This window comes from Aythya fuligula, unplaced genomic scaffold (genome assembly GCF_009819795.1).
Source record: "Aythya fuligula isolate bAytFul2 unplaced genomic scaffold, bAytFul2.pri scaffold_104_arrow_ctg1, whole genome shotgun sequence".
In the NCBI taxonomy this organism is placed as follows: Eukaryota; Metazoa; Chordata; class Aves; order Anseriformes; family Anatidae; genus Aythya; species Aythya fuligula.
In genome coordinates this window covers 1-20,877 of record NW_022473959.1, presented here as the reverse complement: position 1 = coordinate 20,877, position 20,877 = coordinate 1, and the positions used below count along the sequence as shown (strand labels likewise).

The following is a 20,877-nucleotide window of genomic DNA, read 5'->3' as shown; positions in this document are numbered from 1 at the left end:
GTGGAGAACCCCGTTGAGGTTTTGGCACCCATCTTGACCTCGAAAGTCCATCATCCACCTCGAGATGCTCCAAAATGTCAACATTTGAGGTTCTACCAGGGTTTGGCGGCCACCACCCCACCCCACCCCGCCGTTCCTCGGCTTCCTACCTCCTCCCCACCCCGTTGGCCAACCCCGTTGACCCACCCCTTTAGGGCCCGCAAGCCGGGACCTCCTCGGGATGCCCCTGGAGGTGCCGGGTGAACTGGGGCTTGTAGCGGAAGCGCTTGCCGCAGCGCCCGCAGCCGTAGGGCTTCTCGCCGGTGTGGATGCGCCGGTGCTTGACCAGGTTGGAGGAGACGCAGAAGCTCTTGCCGCAGGCGCCGCAGCGGTAGGGCCGCTCGCCGGTGTGGGTGCGCTGGTGCTCGATGAGGGTGGAGCTCTGGCCGAAGGCCTTGCCGCAGTCGCCGCAGCGGTAGGGCCGCTCGCCGGTGTGGGTGCGCTGGTGGGAGGCCAAGTGGGTCTTCTTCTTGAAGCGCTTGGGGCAGCGGGGGCAAGGGAAGGGCTTCTCGCCGGTGTGGGTCCGCTCGTGCTTGAGGAGGTTGGAGCTGAGGCTGAAGGCCTTGCCGCAGCGGGGGCAGGCGTAGGGCTTCTCGCCGGTGTGGGTGCGGAGGTGCTTGAGGAGGTTGGAGGTCCTCCCGAAGGGCCTCCCGCACTCGGGGCAGGCGAAGGGGGTCTCGCCGGTGTGGGTGCGCCGGTGCTCGGTCAAGGTGGAGCTGCGGCTGAAGGTCCGGGAGCAGGTGGGGCAGGAGTAGGGGCGCTCGCCGGTGTGGGTGCGGAGGTGCTCGGCCAAGGTGGAGCTGCGGCCGAAGCTCTTGGGGCAGCGGGGGCAGGAGTAGGGGCGCTCGCCGGTGTGGGTGCGGAGGTGCTCCAAGAGGTTGGAGCTCTGGCCGAAGGTCCGGCCGCACTCGGTGCAGCGGTAGGGTTTGGCGCGCCCACTGGTGGCGGTGGTCGCGGTGGTGGTGGTCGCGGTGGTGGTGGTGGTCGGGGTGGTGGTCGGGGGTTCAAGGAGGCCCAGGAGGTTGATGAAGCCGCGGGGGTGGTCGGCAGGGGGCGGCGGTGGGGCTAGGGGAGGGGAGGAGAAGGGTTTGAGGGGTTGGGGGTGAGGAACGCGCGGGTTCTACGCGGAGAACGTCTCGTGGTGGGTCAACCCATGACCACGTTGAGATGTTCTTGATGGAGAACGTCTCCCAGTTGGCCAACCCATGACCCCGTTGAGATGTCCTCCATGGAGAACGTCTTCTGTTGGGTCAACCCATGACCACCTCAAGACGTCCTCCATGGAGAACGTCAACGTATGGCTGTGTAGAGAAGGTTCTCCATGGAGAACGTCTTCCAGTTGGCCAACCCATGACCACCTCAAGACGTTCTTGATGGAGAACGTCTTCCAGTTGGCCAACCCATGACCACGTTGAGATGTTCTTGATGGAGAACGTCTCCCAGTTGGCCAACCCATGACCACGTTGAGACGTCCTCCATAGAGAACCTCTTCCAGTTGGCCAACCCATGACCCCGTTGAGGTGTCCTCCATGGAGAACCTCTTCCAGTTGGCCAACCCATGACCACCTCAAGACGTTCTCCATGGATGACGTCTTCCAGTTGGCCAACCCATGACCCCGTTGAGATGTCCTCCATGGATGACGTCTCCCAGTTGGCCAACCCATGACCACATCAAGATGTTCTTGATGGAGAACGTCTTCCAGTTGGCCAACCCATGACCCCATTGAGGTGTCCTCCATGGAGAACGTCTCCCAGTTGGCCAACCCATGACCACGTCAAGACGTCCTCCATGGAGAACGTCTCCCAGTTGGCCAACCCATGACCACGTTGAGATGTTCTTGATGGAGAACCTCTTCCAGTTGGCCAACCCATGACCACCTCAAGATGTCCTCCATGGAGAACGTCAACGTATGGCCGTGTAGAGAAGGTTCTCCATGGAGGACGTCTCCCGGTTGGCCAACCCATGACCACCTCAAGACGTTCTCCATGGAGAACGTCTCCCAGTTGGCCAACCCATGACCACGTCAAGACGTTCCTCGATGGAGAATGTCTCTTGGGTCATCAAACGACCACGTTGGAGACGTCCTCCATGGAGAACATCTCCTGGTTGGCCAACCCATGACCACGTCAAGACGTCCTCCATGGAGAACGTCAACATATGGCCGTGTAGAGAAGGTTCTCCATGGAGAACGTCTTGTGGTAGGTCAAAGTATGGCCACATTGAGATGTTCTCCATGGAGAACGTCTCTTGGGTCATCAAATGACGACGTTGGAGACGTCCTCCATGGAGAACATCTCCTGGTTGGCCAACCCATGACCACGTCAAGATGTTCTTGATGGAGAACGTCTTCCAGTTGGCCAACCCATGACCACGTCAAGACGTTCTCCATGGAGAACCTTCTCTACACGGCCATACGTTGACGTTCTCCATGGAGAACCTCTTCCAGTTGGCCAACCCATGACCACCTCAAGACGTTCTCCATGGAGGACGTCTTCCAGTTGGCCAACCCATGACCACCTCAAGATGTCTTCATGGAGAACATCTTCCAGTTGGCCAACCCATGACCACGTTGAGGTGTCCTCCATGGAGAACATCTCCCAGTTGGCCAACCCATGACCATGTCAAGATGTTCTTGATGGAGAACGTCTTCCAGTTGGCCAACCCATGACCACCTCAAGACGTTCTCCATGGAGGACGTCTCCCAGTTGGCCAACCCATGACCACGTCAAGATGTCCTCCATGGAGAACGTCAACGTATGGCCATGTAGAGAAGGTTCTCCATGGAGGACGTCTTCCAGTTGGCCAACCCATGACCATGTCAAGATGTTCTTGATGGAGAACGTCTTCCAGTTGGCCAACCCATGACCCCGTTGAGGTGTCCTCCATGGAGAACGTCTTCTGTTGGGTCAACCCATGACCACCTCAAGACGTCCTCCATGGAGAACGTCAACGTATGGCCATGTAGAGAAGGTTCTCCATGGAGAACGTCTTCCAGTTGGCCAACCCATGACCACCTCAAGATGTCTTCATGGAGAACGTCTCCCAGTTGGCCAACCCATGACCACATTGAGATGTCCTCCATGGAGAACCTCTTCCAGTTGGCCAACCCATGACCCCGTTGAGACGTCCTCCATGGATGACGTCTTCCAGTTGGCCAACCCTTGACCACCTCAAGACGTCCTCCACGGAGAACGTCTCCTGGTGGCCCCCCATACGACCACAAAGCCCCACCCCCATTTTTTTCCCCCATTTCCCCCCTTTTTGCCCCAAAAATGAAGCCGTCCCCACGTCCTCACCTGCGCGGGGCTCGTCGCCGCCGTCAGCGGCCCCGGCCCGCTGCGGCTCCTCCCCGCCCTCCATGGCGGCGCCTGCCGAAATGGGGCAAAAAAGGGCAAAAAGGAGAAATTTAAAAAAAAAAAAATCATTTTTTTCCCAAATTGGTCCGTTTTTCACCCAAAATGCCCTTCGTCTGGGGCGCGTTACGGTCGTCATATCTCCTGCTTTTGCCCCAAAAAAGCCTTTTCTATTTTTTGCCTTTTTCACCCCAAAATGTAACCCCACAAATTAGTTAATTTTGTACACCTTTACCTGAGAGCAATTGGCCCAATTTCCTCCTTTTTCACCCCAAAATGCAATTGCCACAATTAATTAATTTCACACCCCCATTCCTGAGAGCCATCACCCCATTTTCACGCTTTTTCACCCCAAAACACAATCCCCAAAATTAATTAATTTTGCACCCTGACACCTAAGAGCAACTGGCCCAATTTCCTCCTTTTTCACCCCAAAATGTAGCCCCACAAATTAATTAATCTTGCACCCCTTTACCTGAGAGCAATCGTCCCATTTTCCCACTTTTTCACCCCAAAATGCAATCCCTAGAATTAATTAATTTCACACCCCCATTCCTGAGAGCCATTACCCCATTTTCACCCCTTTTTACCCCAAAAGAAAATCCCAAAAATTAGTTAATTTTGCACCCTTACACCTGAGAGCAATTGGCCCAATTTCCTCCCTTTTCACCCCAAAATGCAATTGCCACAATTAATTAATTCTGCACCCCAATTCCTGAGAGCCATCACCCCATTTTCTCCCTTTTTCACCCCAAAACACAATTTCCATAATTAATTAATTTTGCAACCCAACACCTGAGAGCAATTGGCCCAATTTCCCACTTTTTCACCCCAAAATGCAATCCCCACAATTAATTAATTTCACACTCCCATTCCTGAGAGCCATTACCCCATTTTCACCCTTTTTCACCCCAAAACACAATCCCCAAAATTAATTAATTTTGCACCCTGACACCTGAGAGCAATTGGCCCAATTTCCTCCCTTTTCACCCCAAAACACAACCCCCCAAATTAGTTAATTTTGCACCCCCACACTTAGGAGCAATTGACCCATTTTCACCCTGTTTCACCCCAAAACCTAATCCTCCAGATTTGTTAATTTTGCACACCCTCCAAAAAAAAACCTAATTATCCCATTTCTCGCATTTTTCACCCCAAAACACAACCCTCACAATTAATTAATTTTGCCCCCCCACACCCACAATAAATTACCCCATTTCCCTTGTTTTTTACCCCAAAAATACCCCCCTCTTATTTTTAAACCCTAAACCCAAACACCCTGAAGCAATCAGCCCATTTTCCCCCTTTTTCACCCCAAAATGCAACCCACACAATGAACCAATCCTGCACCTTAATTCCTGAAAGCAATCGGCCCGAATTCCCCTCTTTTCACCCCAAAATTCGATCCCCGGAACCGGTTAATTTTGCACCCCCACCCCCTGCAGCAATCACCCCAATTTCCCCTTTTTTCACCCCAAAACCGAATCCCGACAATGAGTTAATTTCCCTCCCCCCCCCTACCCTGCAGCGATCGGCCCAATTTCCTCATTTTTCAACCCAAAAGCCCCTCCCACCAGCTGTTAACCCCTCTCCTGCCGGCCCAGCAGCAATCGACCCATTTCCCCCCTTTTTCACCCCAAAACACAATCCCCACGATCAGTTAATTTTCCAGCCCCCCCACCCCGTAACAATGTTGCCCAAATTCCTCCTTTTTCACCCCAAAAAGCGATCCGCACAGCTAATTAACCCCCCATCCTGCACGCCCGGCAGATTTTTTTCCCGTTTTCCCCCTTTTTCACACAAAAACACGATCCCCCAAACTAGTTAATTTTGCACCACCCCGTTGCAGCAATCGCCCCGATTTCTCCTCTTTTCACCCCAAAACACAATCCTGACAATTACTAATTTTTGCCCCTCCTCTACCTGAGGGCGATCGGCCCGATTTCCTCCTTTTTCACCCCAAAACGCCTTCCCACAAATAGTTAATCCCGCTCCCTGCCTGCCCAGCAACAATCAGCCCTGTTTTCCTCCTTTTTCACCCCAAAAACGCAATCCCCACAATTAATTAATTCCGCACCTCCCCCCCCGAAAACAACCAGCCCAAATTCCCCTTTTTTCACCCCAAAATGCCCTCCCAGAAGCATTCAACCCCCCTCCCCCCCCCTCCCTTCAGCCATGGGCCCATTTTCCCCGTTTCTTACCCCAAAACGCAATCCTCGCTCCGCTTAGCTCCCCCGGCCGCTCCCCGCCAGCGATTGACCCGTTTTTGCCCTTTTTCACCCCAAAACCAAAGGGGACGGATTCCAGAGAACCCCAGCAGCTCCCTGGCACCCACGGGCCCCAATCCGGGCGTTTTTTCACCCAAAATGGGGCCGTTTTTTGTGCGGCCCTGACAATGGTGGCGGGCGAGCGGCGCTTCCTGCCGCAAAGGCTCCCGGTGCTCCCAGTCCCTCCCAGTGCCTCCCAGTGCTCCCAGTAACACCCAGTGTCCCCCCAACCCCCCTCCCAGTGCTCCCAGTATCCCTCCAATCCCTCCAAGTACCCCCCAAATCCCTCCCAGTACCCCCCCCGATACCTCCCAGTACCCCCCAGTGTACCCCCCAAAACTCCCTCCCAGTGCCTCCCAGTGCTCCCAGTAACACCCAGTATCCCCCCACACCCCCTCCCAGTGCTCCCAGTACCGCTCAAATCCCTCCCAGTACCCTCCAATGTACCCCCAAAACTCCCTCCCGTGGCTCCCAGTCCCTCCCAGTGCCTCCCAGTGCTCCCAGTAACACCCAGTGTCCCCCCACACCTCCTCCCAGTGCCCCCAGCACCCCTGAAATCCCTCCCAGTGCTCCCAGTATCCCTCCCAAACCTCCTCCCAGTGCTCCCAGCACCCCCCGAACCTCCCTCCCAGTGCTCCCAGTGCCCCTCCAAGGCCTCCCAGTGCTCCCAGTACCCCCAGAAATCCCTCCCAGTGCTCCCAGTAACCCCCCCAGTGCCCTTCCAACACTTCCCAGTGCACCCAGTACCCCCAAAATCCCTCCCAGTGCTCCCAGTAGCCCCAATATCCCTCCCAAACCTCCTCCCAGTGCTCCCAGTACCCCTGAATCTCCCCCCCAGTGCTCCCAGTAACCCCTCCAAGCCACCCCCAGTGCCCCTCCAACACCTCCCAGTGCTCCCAGCACCCCCAAAATCCCTCCCAGTGCTCCCAGTACCCCCCGAAATCCCTCCCAGTGCTCCCAGTAGCCCCAGTGTCCCTCCCAAACCTCCTCCCAGTGCTCCCAGCACCCCCAAAATCCCTCCCAGTGCTCCCAGTATGGCCCAGAGCAGCAGCGTTCACCAGGATTTATTGGGGTGGTGGGGACAGGAGGACGTGGGGACACGGGGACACTGGGATAGGGGGGCACGGGGACACGGGGATACTGGGACGGGACTGGGACACGGGGTCCTCCAAGGGGAAACCACGGCTTTGGGCCACCTCGAAGGTCTTGAGGTGGTTTTTCAAGACAAAAACCGGGATTTTAGGACATCTTGATGGACCTAAAACTTCTTGAGATGGTTTTTCAAGACAAAAACCAGGATTTTAGGACATCTTGATGGACCTAGAACTTCTTGAGATGGTTTTTCAAGACAAAAACCATGGATTTTAGGACACCTTGATGGACCTAGAACTTCTCGAGATGGTTCTCCAAGACAAAAACCATGACTTTGGGCCACCTCGAAGATCTTGAGATGGTTCTCCAAGACGAAACGATGGCTTTAGGCCAACTTGATGGACCTAGAACTTCTTGAGATGGTTCTCCAAGACAAAAAACAGGATTTTGGGCCACCTTGATGGACCTGGAACTTCTTGAGATCTTTCTCCAAGACAAAAACCATGACTTTGGGCCACCTCGAAGATCATGAGATGATTCTCCAAGACAAAACCACGGATTTAGGCCAACTTGATGAACCTAGAACTTCTCAAGATGGTTCTTGAAGCCAAAACCATGGCTTTAGGCCACTTTGATGAACCTAGAACTTCTTGAGATGGTTCTCCAAGACAAAAACCATGGCTTTAGGCCGCCTTGATGGACCTAGAACTTCTCGAGATGGTTCTCCAAGACAAAAACCATGACTTTGGGCCACCATGATGGAACTCAAAGTTCTTGAGATGCTTCTTGAAGCCAAAACCATGGATTTAGGCCAACTTGATGGACCTGGAACTTCTCAAGATGGTTCTCCAAGACAAAAACCATGGATTTGGGCCAACTTGATGAACCTGGAACTTCTTGAGATCTTTCTTCAAGACAAAAACCATGGATTTAGGCCAACTTGATGAACCTAGAACTTCTCGAGATGGTTCTCCAACCCAAAACCATGGCTTTAGGCCAACTTGATGGACCTAGAACTTCTTGAGATGGTTCTCCAAGACAAAAACCATGGCTTTAGGCCACCTTGATGAACCTAGAACTTCTCGAGATGGTTCTCCAACCCAAAACCATGGCTTTAGGCCAACTTGATGAACCTGGAACTTCTTGAGATCTTTCTTCAAGACAAAAACCATGGATTTGGGCCACCTTGAAGATCTTGAGATGGTTCTCCAAGACAAAAACCACGGATTTAGGCCAACTTGATGGACCTAGAACTTCTCAAGATGGTTCTTGAAGCCAAAACCATGGCTTTAGACCACTTTGATGAACCTAGAACTTCTTGAGATGGTTCTCCAGGACGAAACCATGGATTTGGGCCACCTCGAAGATCATGAGATGGTTCTCCAAGACGAAACCATGGATTTAGGCCAACTTGATGAACCTAGAACTTCTCAAGATGGTTCTTGAAGCCAAAACCATGGCTTTAGGCCAACTTGATGAACCTAGAACTTCTCCAGATGCTCCCCCACGCCCAAACCACCACCTCGACCACCCCGACGGCCCCGTCCCGCGCCGCCCTCAGGCCAGGTGGGTGCGCTGGTGCTTGCTGAAGGCCGAGCTCCACCCGAAGGTCTTCCCGCACTGGCCGCAGCGGTAGGGCCGCTCGCCGGTGTGGGTGTGCCGGTGCTCCAGGAGGTTGGCGCTCTGCCGGAAACTCTTGCCGCAGTCGCCGCAGCGGTAGGGCCGCTCGCCGGTGTGGGTGCGCCGGTGCTTGGCCAGGTGGGAGTTTTGGCAGAAGCTCTTGCCGCAGAGCCCGCAGGTGTAGGGCCGCTCGCCGGTGTGGGTGCGTTGGTGTTGGATGAGGTTGGAGCTCTGGCGGAAGCTCTTGCCGCACTCGGTGCAGCGGTAGGGCCGCTCGCCGGTGTGGGTCAAGCGGTGTTTGGCCAAGTAGGACCCCAGGGCGAAGCCCTTGCCGCAGAGGGGGCAGAAGTGGCGCCGGGCGGCGCCGTGGGTGCGCCGGTGCTCGGCCAGGTTGGAGCTTTGGCTGAAGATCTTGCCGCACTCGGGGCACTTGTAGGGTTTCTCGCCGGTGTGGGTGACCTGGTGGCGGAGGAGTTTGGAGCTCTGCCCGAAGGCTTTGCCGCACTCGGGGCACTTGTAGGGTTTGGCGGGCGGGCGGCAAGCCCGGAGGTGCCGGGCCAGCCGGCAACTCCAGAAGAAGGTGGCGCCGCATTGGGGGCAAGCCAAGGGTTGCTCGGGTTGGTGGTGCCGCAAACCGGCCGGTTGGGCGTAGGCCTTGCCGCAGGCCTCGCAGCGGTAGGGTTTGGAGGCCGCGCCGTGCCGCCGGCGCCGGTGCCGGGCCAGTTGGGCGCTGCCTTCGAAGCGTTCGGGGCAGAGGGGGCAGGGGAAGGAGCCGGCGTGGGTTTGCCGGTGGAGGAGGAGGGTGGCGGCGTGGTGGAAGGCTTGGCCGCACTCTTCGCAGCGGTGCGGCCTCTCGGCGGCGTCACCGGCGTTGGCATCGCCTCCAATTTTGGCGTCGCCTCCAATTTTGGCGTCACCACAGGGTTTGGTGTCGCCTCCAATTTTGGTGTCACCTCCAATTTTGGTGTCACCATGAGTTTTAGCGTTGCCAGGAGGCCGGGCGCCACCACCAAGGGCGGCGGCACCGTGACGTCCACCATGACGTCCAACGTCGCCATGAGGTTCGCCGTCGCCATGAGGTTCACCACAAGGTTCACCATGACCATGAGGTTCTCCATCACCAAGAGGTTCTCCATCACCAAGAGGTTCACCATGAGGTTCACCATGACCATGAGGTTCACCATGACCATGACGTTCACCACAAGGTTCCCCATGACCATGAGGTTCACCATGAGGTTCGCCACCACCATGAGGTTCTCCAGCGCCATGACATTGACCATGAGGTTTACCATCACCGCGAGGATCACCATGACCATGAGGTTCACCATGACATTGACCATCACCATGACATTCACCATGACCATGAGGTCCACCATGACGTTCACCATGACCATGAGGTCCACCATAATGTTCACCATGACCATGAGGTTCACCATCACCATGAGGATCACCATGACCATGAGGTCCACCATGACATTCACCATGACCATGAGGTTCACCATGATGTTCACCACCACCATGATGTTCACCATGACCATGAGGTTCACCATGATGTTGACCATCACCATGACATTCACCATGGCCATGAGGTCCACCATGACCATGACCATGGGGTTCACCATGACCATGAGGTTCACCATGATGTTGACCATCACCATGACATCCACCATGACCATGAGGTTCACCATGACCATGAGGTTCACCATGAGGTTCACCATCACCATGAGGTCCACCATGACCATGACCATGACATTCACCATGACCATGACGTTCACCACAAGGTTCCCCATGACCATGAGGTCCACCATGAGGTCCACCATGACCATGAGGTCCACCATGACCATGACCATGACGTTCACCACCACCACAAGGTCCACCACGACCATAACGTTGACCACCACCACGACATTCCCCGTCACCACGAGGTCCCCCGCAAGGCTCCCCACCACCCCTCCCCTCCCCACCCACCACACCCCCACCGCCCACCCCGTGCTCCCCCTCCCGGTGCGCCGCCGACGCCGCGGGCCCGCCGAGCTGCCTCCCGCCCTCCCGACACCGCTGCCCGCCGCGGGCCCGCCGGTGCTTGGCCAAATCGGAGCTGACGGCGAAGCGCCGCCCGCACTCGCCGCACCCGTAGGGCCGCTCGCCCGTGTGGGTCCGCCGGTGGGTGGCCAAGGTCGACTTGCGCCCAAAGGCCCTCCCGCACTCGGGGCAGCCGTAGGGCCGCTCGCCGGTGTGGGTGCGCCGGTGGTGGACCAAAGTGGAGTTTTGGCTGAAACGGGCGCCGCACTGGGCGCAGCGGTAGGGTTTCTCGCCGGTGTGGACGCGTTGGTGCTCCAGGAGGGTGGAACCGCGGCTGAAGGCCTTGCCGCACTCGCCGCAGGCGTGGGGCCGGGCGCCGGCGTGGCCTTTGCGGTGCTCCAGGAGCGAGGAGCTCCAACCGAAGGCCTTGCCGCACTCGCCGCAGCGGTAGGGCCGCTCGCCGGTGTGCACCCGGCGGTGTTTCAGGAGGTTGGAGCTCTGGGCGAAGGCCTTGCCGCACTCGCCGCAGCGGTAGGGGGCGCCTTCGGCCTCCTCTTCTTCCTCCTCTTCCTCCTCTTCCTCATCATCGTCATCGTCATCCTCTTTGGCGTGGGGGATGAGCGGTGGCGGTGGTGGCAATGGGGAGCTGTGGGGTGGAGGAGGAAAGGTTGGGTGGGGGGACACCCGTGGGACATGGGGACATCGTTTTGGGGGCATTCTGGGGGTTTTGGTCTTGGGGGCATTGGTTTTGGGGTAAGGGAGGTCATGGGACATGGGGACATCAATTTGGGGACATTATTTTGGGGGTTTTGGTCTTGGGGGCATCGGTTTTGGGGTAAGGGAGGTCATGGGACATCAATTTGGGGACATTTTGGGGGTTTTGGTCTTGGGGACATCGATTTTGGGGTAAGGGAGGTCATGGGACATGGGGACATCAATTTGGGGACATTATTTTGGGGACATCGTCTTGGGGACATCAGTTTTGGGTAAGAGAGGTCATGGGACATCATTTTGGGGACATTATTTTGGGGATTTTGGTCTTGGGGACATCGTTTTTGGGGCGGGGGAGGTTTTGGGGTGGGGGGACATCAATTTGGGGACATCAATTTGGGGACATCGCCAAGGGGCCGTTGGTTTTGGGGTCATGGGTCTTGGGGTAAGGGAGGTCAAGGGACATGGGGACATCAATTTGGGGACATTATTTTGGGGATTTTGGTCTTGGGGACATCGATTTTGGGGTAAGGGAGGTCGTGGGACATGGGGACATCAATTTGGGGACATTATTTTGGGGACATCGTCTTGGGGACATCAGTTTTGGGGTAAGAGAGGTCATGGGACATCGATTTGGGGACATTATTTTGGGGACATCGTCTTGGGGACATCAATTTTGGGGTAAGAGAGGTCATAGGATGTGGGGACATCAATTTGGGGACATTAGTTTGGGGACGTCGTCAAGGGGCCGTTGGCCTTGGGGTCATCGGTTTTGGGGTAAGAGAGGTCATAGGACATGGGGACATCAATTTGGGGACATTATTTTGGGGATTTTGGTCTTGGGGACATCGATTTTGGGGTAAGGGAGGTCATGGGACATTAGGAGGTCAACTTGGGGACATCATTTTGGGGACATCGTCAAGGGGGCGTTGGTTTTGGGGTCATGGGTCTTGGGGACGTTGGTCTTGGGGACATCGGTTTTGGGGTAAGAGAGGTCATGGGACATCAATTTGGGGACATTTTGGGGAAATCATTCTTGGGGACATCGATTTTGGGGTAAAAGAGGACATGGGATGTGGGGAGGACAATTTGGGGCCATCATTTTGGGGACATCGCCAAGGGGCCGTTGGCCTTGGGGTCATCGGTCTTGGGGTAAGGGAGGTCGTGGGACATGGGGACATCAATTTGGGGACATTATTTTGGGGACATCGTCTTGGGGACATCAGTTTTGGGGTAAGGGAGGTCATGGGACATTAGGAGGTCAACTTGGGGACATCATTTTGGGGACATCGTCAAGGGGCTGTTGGCTTTGGGGTCATCAGTCTTGGGGTAAGGGAGGTCATGGGACATGGGGACATCAATTTGGGGACATTTTGGGGAAATCGGTCTTGGGGACATCATTTTTGGGGCGGGGGAGGTTTTGGGACATGGGGACATCAATTTAGGGACATCGTTTTGGAGACATCGTCAAGAGGACGTTGGCCTTGGGGTCATCGGTTTTGGGGTAAGGGAGGTAATGGGACATGGGGACATCATTTTGGGGACATTATTTTGGGGATTTTGGTCTTGGGGACATCGGTTTTGGGGTAAGGGAGGTCATGGGACATTAGGAGGTCAACCTGGGGACATCATTTTGGGGACATCGCCAAGGGGCCGTTGGTCTTGGGGTCATCGGTCTTGCGGTAAGGGAGGTCATGGGACGTGGGGACATTGTTTTGGGGACATTATTTTGGGGATTTTGGTCTTGGGGTCATCGTTTTTGGGGCGGGGGAGGTTTTGGGGTGGGGGGAGGCCAATTTGGGGACATCAATTTGGGGACATCGCCAAGGGGGCGTTGGCCTTGGGGTCATCGGTCTTGGGGTAAGGGAGGTCAAGGGTCACGGGGACATCATTTTGGGGACATTTTGGGGACGTCGGTCTTGGGGTCAACCCCCCGCCCCTCCCCCACCCCCCCCCCCCTCGTGCCCCTCCCCCCCCCCATGTCCCCCGTCCCCTCCCCCACCTGGTGGCGCCGCCGCCGCCGTCATCGCCGCCGTCCTCGGGGACCGGAGGGGACCCAACCTGGGGGGGGGGGGGGGGGTGATGACGTCATGGGGGTGATGACGTCATGGGGGTGATGACGTCATGGGGGTGATGACGTCACCGCCAGCCCCCCCCTCCCCCCTCCTCAGCGCCCCCTCCCCCCTCCGGCCTCACCTCCTCCATTGTCTCCTCGCTCCGCCGCCCCTCCCCCACCCCCGCGGGGGGGGGGGGGAGGGGTCAAAGGTCACGGGGGGGTCGGTGGGGGGGGGAGGGGAGGGGTCAGGGGTCACCCCCCCCGCGTGACGTCACCGCCCGCCGCCTTTTTTGGGGCGCTCCCCCCCCTTTTTTTCCCCCTCCCCCCTCCCCCACTCCGGCTGCCGTCCTCCTCCCCCCCCCTCCCCCTCCCCCTCCCCCTTCAAGCCCCGCCCCCCGCCCCGCCCCTTCCGGTTCCTGGCCCCTCCCCCCCGCTTCCTCTTCCTCCTCTTCCTCCCGGCGCCGGGTGAGTGGGGGGCAAAAGGGGGGGGGGGAGGGGGGATAAAAGGGGGGGGGGCACGGCTGATTGCAAGGGTTTGGAGCTAATTAAAAGGCCTTGGCGCTAATTAAAAGGCCCGGCGCTAATTGCACGGCGTGGCGGGAAGGGTTGGGGAGGGGTGCGCTAATTGCAAAGGGTTGCGTTAATTGCAAACGATTGCATTAATTGCAAATGATTGCATTAATTGCAAATGATTGCGTTAATTGCAAAGGGTTGCGTTAATTGCAACGGGTTGTATTAATTGCAAAGCTTTGCACTAATTGCAACTGATTGCATTAATTGCAAAGGGTTGTATTAATTGCAAAGCTTTGCACTAATTGCAAAGGGTTGCATTAATTGCAAAGCTTTGCACTAATTGCAAAGGGTTGCATTAATTGCAAAGGGTTGTATTAATTGCAAAAAGGTTGCACTCATTGCAAAGGATTGCACTAATTGCAAAAGGTTGCATTAATTGCAAAAAGGTTGCATTAATTGCAAAGCGTTGCATTAATTGCAAGGGCTTGCACTAATTGCAAAGCACTGCATTATTTGCAAATGATTGCATTAATTGCAAAGGGTTGCACGGTTTGCAAAGGGTTGTATTAATTGCAAATTATTGCATTAATTGCAAAGGGTTGCACTAATTGCAAAGGGTTGCGTTAATTGCAAACGATTGCATTAATTGCAAAGGGTTGTATTAATTGCAAGGCCTTGCACTAATTGCAAAAGGTTGCATTAATTGCAAAAAGGTTGCACTCATTGCAAAGGGTTGCATTAATTGCAAAGCTTTGCACTAATTGCAAATGATTGTATTAATTACAAAGGGTTGCACTAATTGCAAAGCCTTGCACAGTTTGCAAAGCTTTGCACTAATTGCAAATGGCTGCACTAATTGCAAAGCCTTGCACTAATTGCAAAGGGTTACATTAACTGCAAGGCCTTTCACTAATTGCAAAGGGTTGCATTAATTGCAAAGCTTTGCACTAATTAGAAAGCCTTGCACAGTTTGCAAAAGGTTGCATTAATTGCAAAAGGTTGCACGGTTTGCAAAGGGTTGCACTAATTGCAAGGAGTTGCATTAATTGCAAAGCCTTGCACTAATTGCAAAGGGTTGTATTAATTGCAAGGGCTTGCACTAATTATAAAGCTGTGTGCTAATTGCAAAGCCTTGCACTAATTGCAAAGGGTTGCACTAATGGCAAGGGCTTGCACTAATTGCAAAGCCTTGCACGGGTTGCAAAGGGTTGTATTAATTGCAAAAGGTTGTATTAATTGCAAGGCCTTGCACTAATTGCAAAGCCTTGCACTAATTGCAAAGGGTTGCATTAATTGCAAAGCCTTGCGCTAATTGCAAAGGGTTGCATTAATTGCAAGACATTGCACTAATTGCAAAGCAGTATGCTAATTAACAGGCCTTGCACTAATTGCAAAGTGTTGCACGACTAATTGCACAGCGTTGCACTAATTGCAAAGCCTTGCACTAATTGCAAAGCCTTGCACTAATTGCAATTAATTGCACCGCCTGGAAGCCGTTGCTGCTCCTTGCATTAATTGCAATTCCTTACACTAATTGCAATTCGTTGCATTAATTACAAGTAATCGGACAAGTTACAATTGATTGCATTAATTACAATTAATTGCATTAATTGGGATTACTCCTACAACCCATTGCAACCAGACGTAGCCTTACAACCTCTTGTAATTACTCTTACAAACCATCGCAACCTCATTTACACTTACAACCTCTTGTAATTACTCCTACAAACCCATCGCATCCTCATTTACCCTTACAACTTGTTGTAACTACTCCTACAACCCATTGCAACCTCTTGCAAGTACTCCTCCAACCCCTTGCAACCACATTTACTCTTACAACCCGTAGCAATTACAGCTACAACCCATTGTAACCTCTTTCAACTACTCCTACAAACCCCTCGCAACCACATTTAACCTTACAACCCGTAGCAATTACTCCTCCAACCCACTGTAACCTCTTGCAACTACTCCTCCAACCCATTGTAACCTCTTTCAACTACTCCTACAACCCATCGCATCCTCATTTACCCTTACAACTGGTTGTAACTAATCCTACAACCCATCACATCCTCATTTACCCTTACAACTCATTGCAACTACTCCTCCAACCCTCTGTAACCTCTTGCATCTACTCCTCCAACCCATTGTAACCTCTTACAAGTACTCCTCCAACCCATCGCCTCCTCATTTACCCTTACAACTTGTTGCAGCTACTCCTCCAACCCACTGCAACTTGTTGCAACTACTCCTTCAACCCATTGCAACCTCTTGCAACTACTCCTCCAACCCATTGTAACCTCTTGCAACTACTCATACAACCCATCGCATCCTCATTTACCCTTGCAACTTGTTGTAACTACTCCTCCAACCCACTGCAACTTGTTGCAACTACTCCTTCAACCCATTGTAACCTCTTGCAACTACTCCTCCAACCCCTCGCAACCACATTTACCATTGCAACTTGTTGTAACTACTCCTCCAACCCACTGTAACCTCTTGCAACTACTCCTACAAACCCATCGCATCCTCATTTACCCTTACAACTTGTTGTAGCTACTCCTCCAACCCACTGCAACTTGTTGCAACTACTCCTACAAACCCATCGCATCCTCATTTACCCTTACAACTTGTAGTAACTACTCCTCCAACCCCTCGCAAGCACATTTCCCCTTACAACTCATTGCAACTACTCCTCCAACCCACTGCAACTTGTTGCAACTACTCCTCCAACCCATTGTAACCTCTTTCAACTACTCCAACAAACCCATCGCATCGTCATTTACCCTTGCAACTTGTTGTAACTACTCCTCCAACCCATTGTAACCTCTTGCAACTATTCCTCCAACCCCTCGCAACCACATTTACCATTGCAACTTGTTGTAACTACTCCTCCAACCCCTTGCAACCACATTTACTCTTACAACCCGTCGCAATTACAGCTACAACCTATTGTAACCTCTTTCAACTACTCCTCCAACCCATTGTAACCTCTTGCAACTACTCCTCCAACCCCTCGCAACCACATTTCCCCTTACAACTCATTGCAACTACTCCTCCAACCCACTGCAACTTGTTGCAACTACTCCTTCAACCCATTGCAACCTCTTGCAACTACTCCTCCAACCCCTCGCAACCACATTTACCCTTGCAACTTGTTGTAACTACTCCTCCAACCCACTGCAACTTGTTGCAACTACTCCTTCAACCCATTGCAACCTCTTGCAACTACTCCTCCAACCCATTGTAACCTCTTTCAACTACTCGTACAACCCATCGCATCCTCATTTACCCTTGCAACTTGTTGTAACTAATCCTACAACCCACTGCAACTTGTTGCAACTACTCCTGCAACCCATCGCAACCACATTTATCCTTACAACTTGTAGTAACTACTCCTCCAACCCCTCGCAACCACATTTCCCCTTCCAACTCGTTGTAACTCCCCCCCACCCCACCTCCACCCCCCCCAACCCCACCCCCTGCTCCTCCTCCACCCCCGCGACCACCCCGCGACCTCCGCCACGCCTTCCTCAATTAACCACCGCCTTAATTACCCCCTTCCTCACCCCCCCAGGATGCCGAAAGCCCCCCGGGGGAGGCCGGCCGAGCGCTACCGCCTGAAGTACAACCGGCTCCGGCGCGCGGCGCGGGCGCTGGTCTTCGAGAACGGGGCGCTGTGCGACGAGGTGGCGAGGTTGGAGGCCAAGTTCCTCCGGGCGCGGGACGAGCGCCGCTTCCTACTCACTCGCCTCCTCCAACTCCGAGCTTTGGCCGGGCCGGAGGAGGCCGGGGGCGAGGCCGGGCGGCGGGCGAGGAGGGGAGGCCGGGGGGACGGCCGGAGGGACGGGGCGAAGGGGGCGGAGGGGAGGTTGGGGGGTGGGAGGAATGGGGGGAGGCCGACGGGGTCAAGGGATTTGGGGTCAAGGGATTTGGGGTCAAGGGATGAGTTGAGGTCGACGGGGTCAAGGGATTTGGGGTCAAGGGATGAGTTGAGGTCAACAGGGTCAAGAGATTTGGGGTCAAGGGATGAGTTGAGGTCAACGGGGTCAAGGGATTTGGGGTCAAGGGATGAGTTGAGGCCAACGGGGTCAAGGGATGAGTTGAGGCCAACGGGTTCAAGGGATGACGCGAGGCCGGCGGCCTCCAGGGACGGGTTGAGGCCATCGGGGTCCCGCGACGCCCCCCTCGATGACCCCCGGGACCCCTCCCGGCCCAACGGGCCCCGGGGCGCCTCCAAGATGGCGTCCGCGGCGTCGCCGGCGGCCATCTTGAGGCCGCCCGAAGAGGCCGCCCACCTCGCCGGGCCGCCGGCGGCCATCCTGAGCTCGTCGCCGCGCCGGCGCGGCGGGGCGCCGCCGTCGTTGCCCTTGAGTCTCGGCCCGTTGACTGTGCACAGCTTGGGGGTCGTCGGGGCGGGGGCGGCGGCCATCTTGCCGCCGGGCTACCGGAGCACCCGGCTCTTCGCCAGCTTGCGGAGGCCGGCCCGGCGCTGCCTCTACACTTGCCGGATCGTGGCCGGACCCCGGTGCGAGATCGTGGCCGAGGACGAGCCCGGCCGGGTTTTGGCGGGCCCTACGCCGGACGTTTGCCACGCTCGCCTCCTCCAGGCCTTGGAGGAGGCCGGGGGGAGGCCCCGGGGCCCTCCGCACGTCCCCGGGGCCGGCGAGGACTTCTTCGGCCTCACCCACCCCGTCGTCCGGCGGCACCTCCAGGGGGAGGCCGGGGCCTTCATCCACCCCGAGGAGGAGGAGGACGACGAGGAGGACGACGACGACGACGACGACGACGAGGACGATGAAGAGGAGGAGGAAGACGAAGGGGCCGCCCAAGCTTTCCCCTACGGCGACATCTTCCTCGGCAGCCCCACGGGATCCGACGACTGACCCCGGGTCCCCCCCCCCTTCAAACAAATGACCCCGCCCTGTTTTTTTTTGGGGGGTTGGGCCCAAACTTTGGGGTTTTTTTTGGGGTGGGAGGGGGCCGCAGTCAAAATTAATACACACGGAGGCAGAAAAACACTCAAAAAAAGGCTTTTATTGCCACCAGCATCGCGGGGGGAGGGGAGGTGACCCCAAATCCCGAGGCCACGCCCCCCCAGGTTTCCTATTGGATGTTGTGGTAGATGTTGACGACGTCGGGGTAGTCCCCGAGGGCTTGGAGGAGGCGCTCGGCCTCTTCCCGCGTCCCTTCCGGCAGCGCCACGCGGTCCCGGGGCAGGTACTCGATGGTGGCCGAGAGCGGGCGCAGCCCCGAGGCCTCCAGGCGCTCCCGCACGGCCCGCAGGGACGAGGTCTCGCAGATGAACTGGGGGGGGGGGACGGCCAATGGGGGTTGGGGATGGTCAAGGGTTGGCCAATGGGGGTTGGGGGTGGTCAAAAGTTGGCCAACGGGGGTTGGGGGTGGTCAAGGGTTGGCCAAAGATGGTGGTAGAAGGTCAAGGGTTGGCCAACGGGGGTTGGGGGTAGTCAAGGGTTGGCCAATGGTCATTGGGGGTGGTCAAGGGTTGGCCAATGGGGGTTGGGGGTGGTCAATGGTTGGCCAACAGGGGTTGGGGGTGGTCAAAAGTTGGCCAACGGGGGTTGGGGGTGGTCAAGGGTTGGCCAACGGGGGTTGGGGATGGTCAAGGGTTGGCCAAGGGTCTTTGGGGATGGTCAAGGGTTGGCCAACGGGGGTTGGGGGTGGTCAAAAGTTGGCCAACGGGGGTTGGGGGTGGTCAAGGGTTGGCCAACGGGGGTTGGGGATGGTCAAGGGTTGGCCAAGGGTCTTTGGGGATGGTCAAGGGTTGGCCAACGGGGGTTGGGGGTGGTCAAAAGTTGGCCAACGGGGGTTGGGGGTGGTCAAGGGTTGGCCAACGGGGGTTGGGGATGGTCAAGGGTTGGCCAATGGGGGTTGGGGTTGGCCAAGGGTCATCGGGGTTGGCCAAGGGTTGGCCAACGGTCATTGGGGATGGCCAACGGTTGGCCAACGGTCATCGGGGTTGGCCAATGGTTGGCCAACGGTCATCGGGGTTGGCCAACGATCATCGGGGTTGGCCAACAGTTGGCCAATGGTCATCAAGGTTGACCAACCATTGACCAACGGTCATCGGTGTTGGCCAAGGGTTGCCCAATCGTTGTCGCGGATGGCACCACCTCCCCCCTCAACCCATCCAATCCCGACGCTCCTTCCTCCCCCACCTTCAGCGCCGCCTCCTCTTCCTCCTCCTCCTCCTCCTCCTCTTCCTCCTCGCAGACGTCCCGAGCTCCGGCCTCCACCGCGGCCTCCAGGGCGGCCTCCAAGGCCACGGGGCGACCCCGCAAATCCCGGGGGGCCACGCGCACCACCCCGATCTGCTCGAACCCGTGCCGGGCCCCTTCGGCCACGGTGGCCCTGGGTGGCAAAAGACCCCAAATACTCCAAAAAAAAGACCCCAAAAACACCAAAAAAAAATAAAAAAAGACCCAAAACACTCAAAAACGGGGTTCGGCCCCCAAAATTGGAGGCCAGATCCCAAAAGACGCACCCGTGGCGGGCGAGGAGGAGGCGGATCTCGTGCTGGCTCCGCCGCGGGTTATCGGTGAGGACCTCCACCAGCAGCGCCCACCCGCCGGCCCCCCGGGCTTCGTAGAGGACCCTCGCCCCCGCCGCCGGTTTTTCCTAAAGTTTGGGGGTTTTGGGGGACGAGGAGGAGGTCGTGGGGCTGCCCCGTAAGTTGTGGGGTGATGGGGGATCCCAAAAAATTTTGGGGGGGACCTACCGCGCCGCGGATGGCGGCCTCGATGGAGGCCTTGGGCATGTTGTTGGCCCGGCATTGCTCCACCGCGTTGGCCAACTGGGGGTTGAGCGCCGGGTCCGGGCCCCCCTCTATGGGATAAAAAAAGGGGGGACGGGGGGGTTATTTGGGGTCTTGGGGGGGTGGGGGCGATCGCCGGATCACCAAAAGATCTTAACGGGGGGGTGGGGAGGTGGTGGAGGGGGAGATCTGTGGGGTGGGGGGGGCGTTGGGGGGGGTTTATGGGGTGGGGGGGGGCGTGGGGGGGGGTTATGGGGTGGAGGGGGCGTGGGGGGGATTTGTGGGGTGGGGAGGTCGCCAGGATCCCAGGGATCTTGAGGAGATCCTGGGGGATCTATGGGGTGGGGAGGTCGTGGGGGGGATTTATGGGGTGGAGGGGGCCTGGGGGGGGATCTATGGGGTGGGGGGGGCGTGGGGGGGATCTGTGGGGT

The 20,877-nt window shown here is 56.3% G+C and overlaps 4 protein-coding genes across 4 annotated transcripts; 1 reads left to right on the top strand and 3 right to left on the bottom strand.

The window, feature by feature from the left end:
- Positions 1 to 190: 190 nt before the first annotated feature.
- Positions 191 to 5,823, bottom strand: LOC116501489 (zinc finger protein 239-like). Its single transcript, XM_032207078.1, has 3 exons — positions 5,595 to 5,823; positions 3,337 to 3,408; positions 191 to 1,104 (listed from the first exon to the last, which is right to left on the bottom strand). Exons 2-3 carry the CDS (start codon positions 3,398 to 3,400, stop codon positions 191 to 193), a joined length of 978 nt encoding a protein of 325 aa, XP_032062969.1. The 5' UTR covers positions 3,401 to 3,408; positions 5,595 to 5,823.
- A 1,963-nt stretch (positions 5,824 to 7,786) lies between these two features.
- LOC116501491 (zinc finger protein 497-like) lies at positions 7,787 to 13,382 on the bottom strand. The gene is made up of 5 exons (XM_032207079.1): positions 13,302 to 13,382; positions 13,108 to 13,166; positions 10,431 to 11,040; positions 8,051 to 8,897; positions 7,787 to 7,937 (listed from the first exon to the last, which is right to left on the bottom strand). The coding sequence occupies exons 1-4, from the start codon at positions 13,308 to 13,310 to the stop codon at positions 8,310 to 8,312; spliced, it is 1,266 nt and encodes a 421-aa protein (XP_032062970.1). The 5' UTR covers positions 13,311 to 13,382; the 3' UTR covers positions 7,787 to 7,937; positions 8,051 to 8,309.
- A 3,206-nt stretch (positions 13,383 to 16,588) lies between these two features.
- Positions 16,589 to 18,612, top strand: TBRG1 (transforming growth factor beta regulator 1). The gene has a single exon (XM_032207077.1). It carries the CDS (start codon positions 17,250 to 17,252, stop codon positions 18,555 to 18,557), a length of 1,308 nt encoding a protein of 435 aa, XP_032062968.1. The 5' UTR covers positions 16,589 to 17,249; the 3' UTR covers positions 18,558 to 18,612.
- An 86-nt stretch (positions 18,613 to 18,698) lies between these two features.
- LOC116501487 (translational activator of cytochrome c oxidase 1) lies at positions 18,699 to 20,517 on the bottom strand (the record flags this gene model as incomplete). The annotated part of the gene is made up of 4 exons (XM_032207076.1): positions 18,699 to 18,978; positions 19,851 to 20,043; positions 20,177 to 20,310; positions 20,411 to 20,517. Coding segments are annotated over 4 exons (635 nt in total), but the record flags the coding sequence as incomplete, so codon positions are not given.
- Between the last annotated feature and the right edge of the window lie 360 nt (positions 20,518 to 20,877).

Coding starts and splice junctions, on each gene's coding strand:
- LOC116501489 (XM_032207078.1), bottom strand. CDS start 3,400: ATGGAGGGCGGGGAGGAGCCGCAGCGGGCCGGGGCCGCTGACGGCGGC. Junction 1,105..3,336: donor CGGCGACGAGCCCCGCGCAG/GTGAGGACGTGG, acceptor CCCCTCCCCTAG/CCCCACCGCCGCCCCCTGCC.
- LOC116501491 (XM_032207079.1), bottom strand. Junction 11,041..13,107: donor GGCGGCGGCGGCGCCACCAG/GTGGGGGAGGGG, acceptor TCCACCCCACAG/CTCCCCATTGCCACCACCGC. Junction 8,898..10,430: donor GGCGGGCCCGCGGCGGGCAG/CGGTGTCGGGAG, acceptor CGCCCGCCCGCC/AAACCCTACAAGTGCCCCGA.
- TBRG1 (XM_032207077.1), top strand. CDS start 17,250: ATGCCGAAAGCCCCCCGGGGGAGGCCGGCCGAGCGCTACCGCCTGAAG.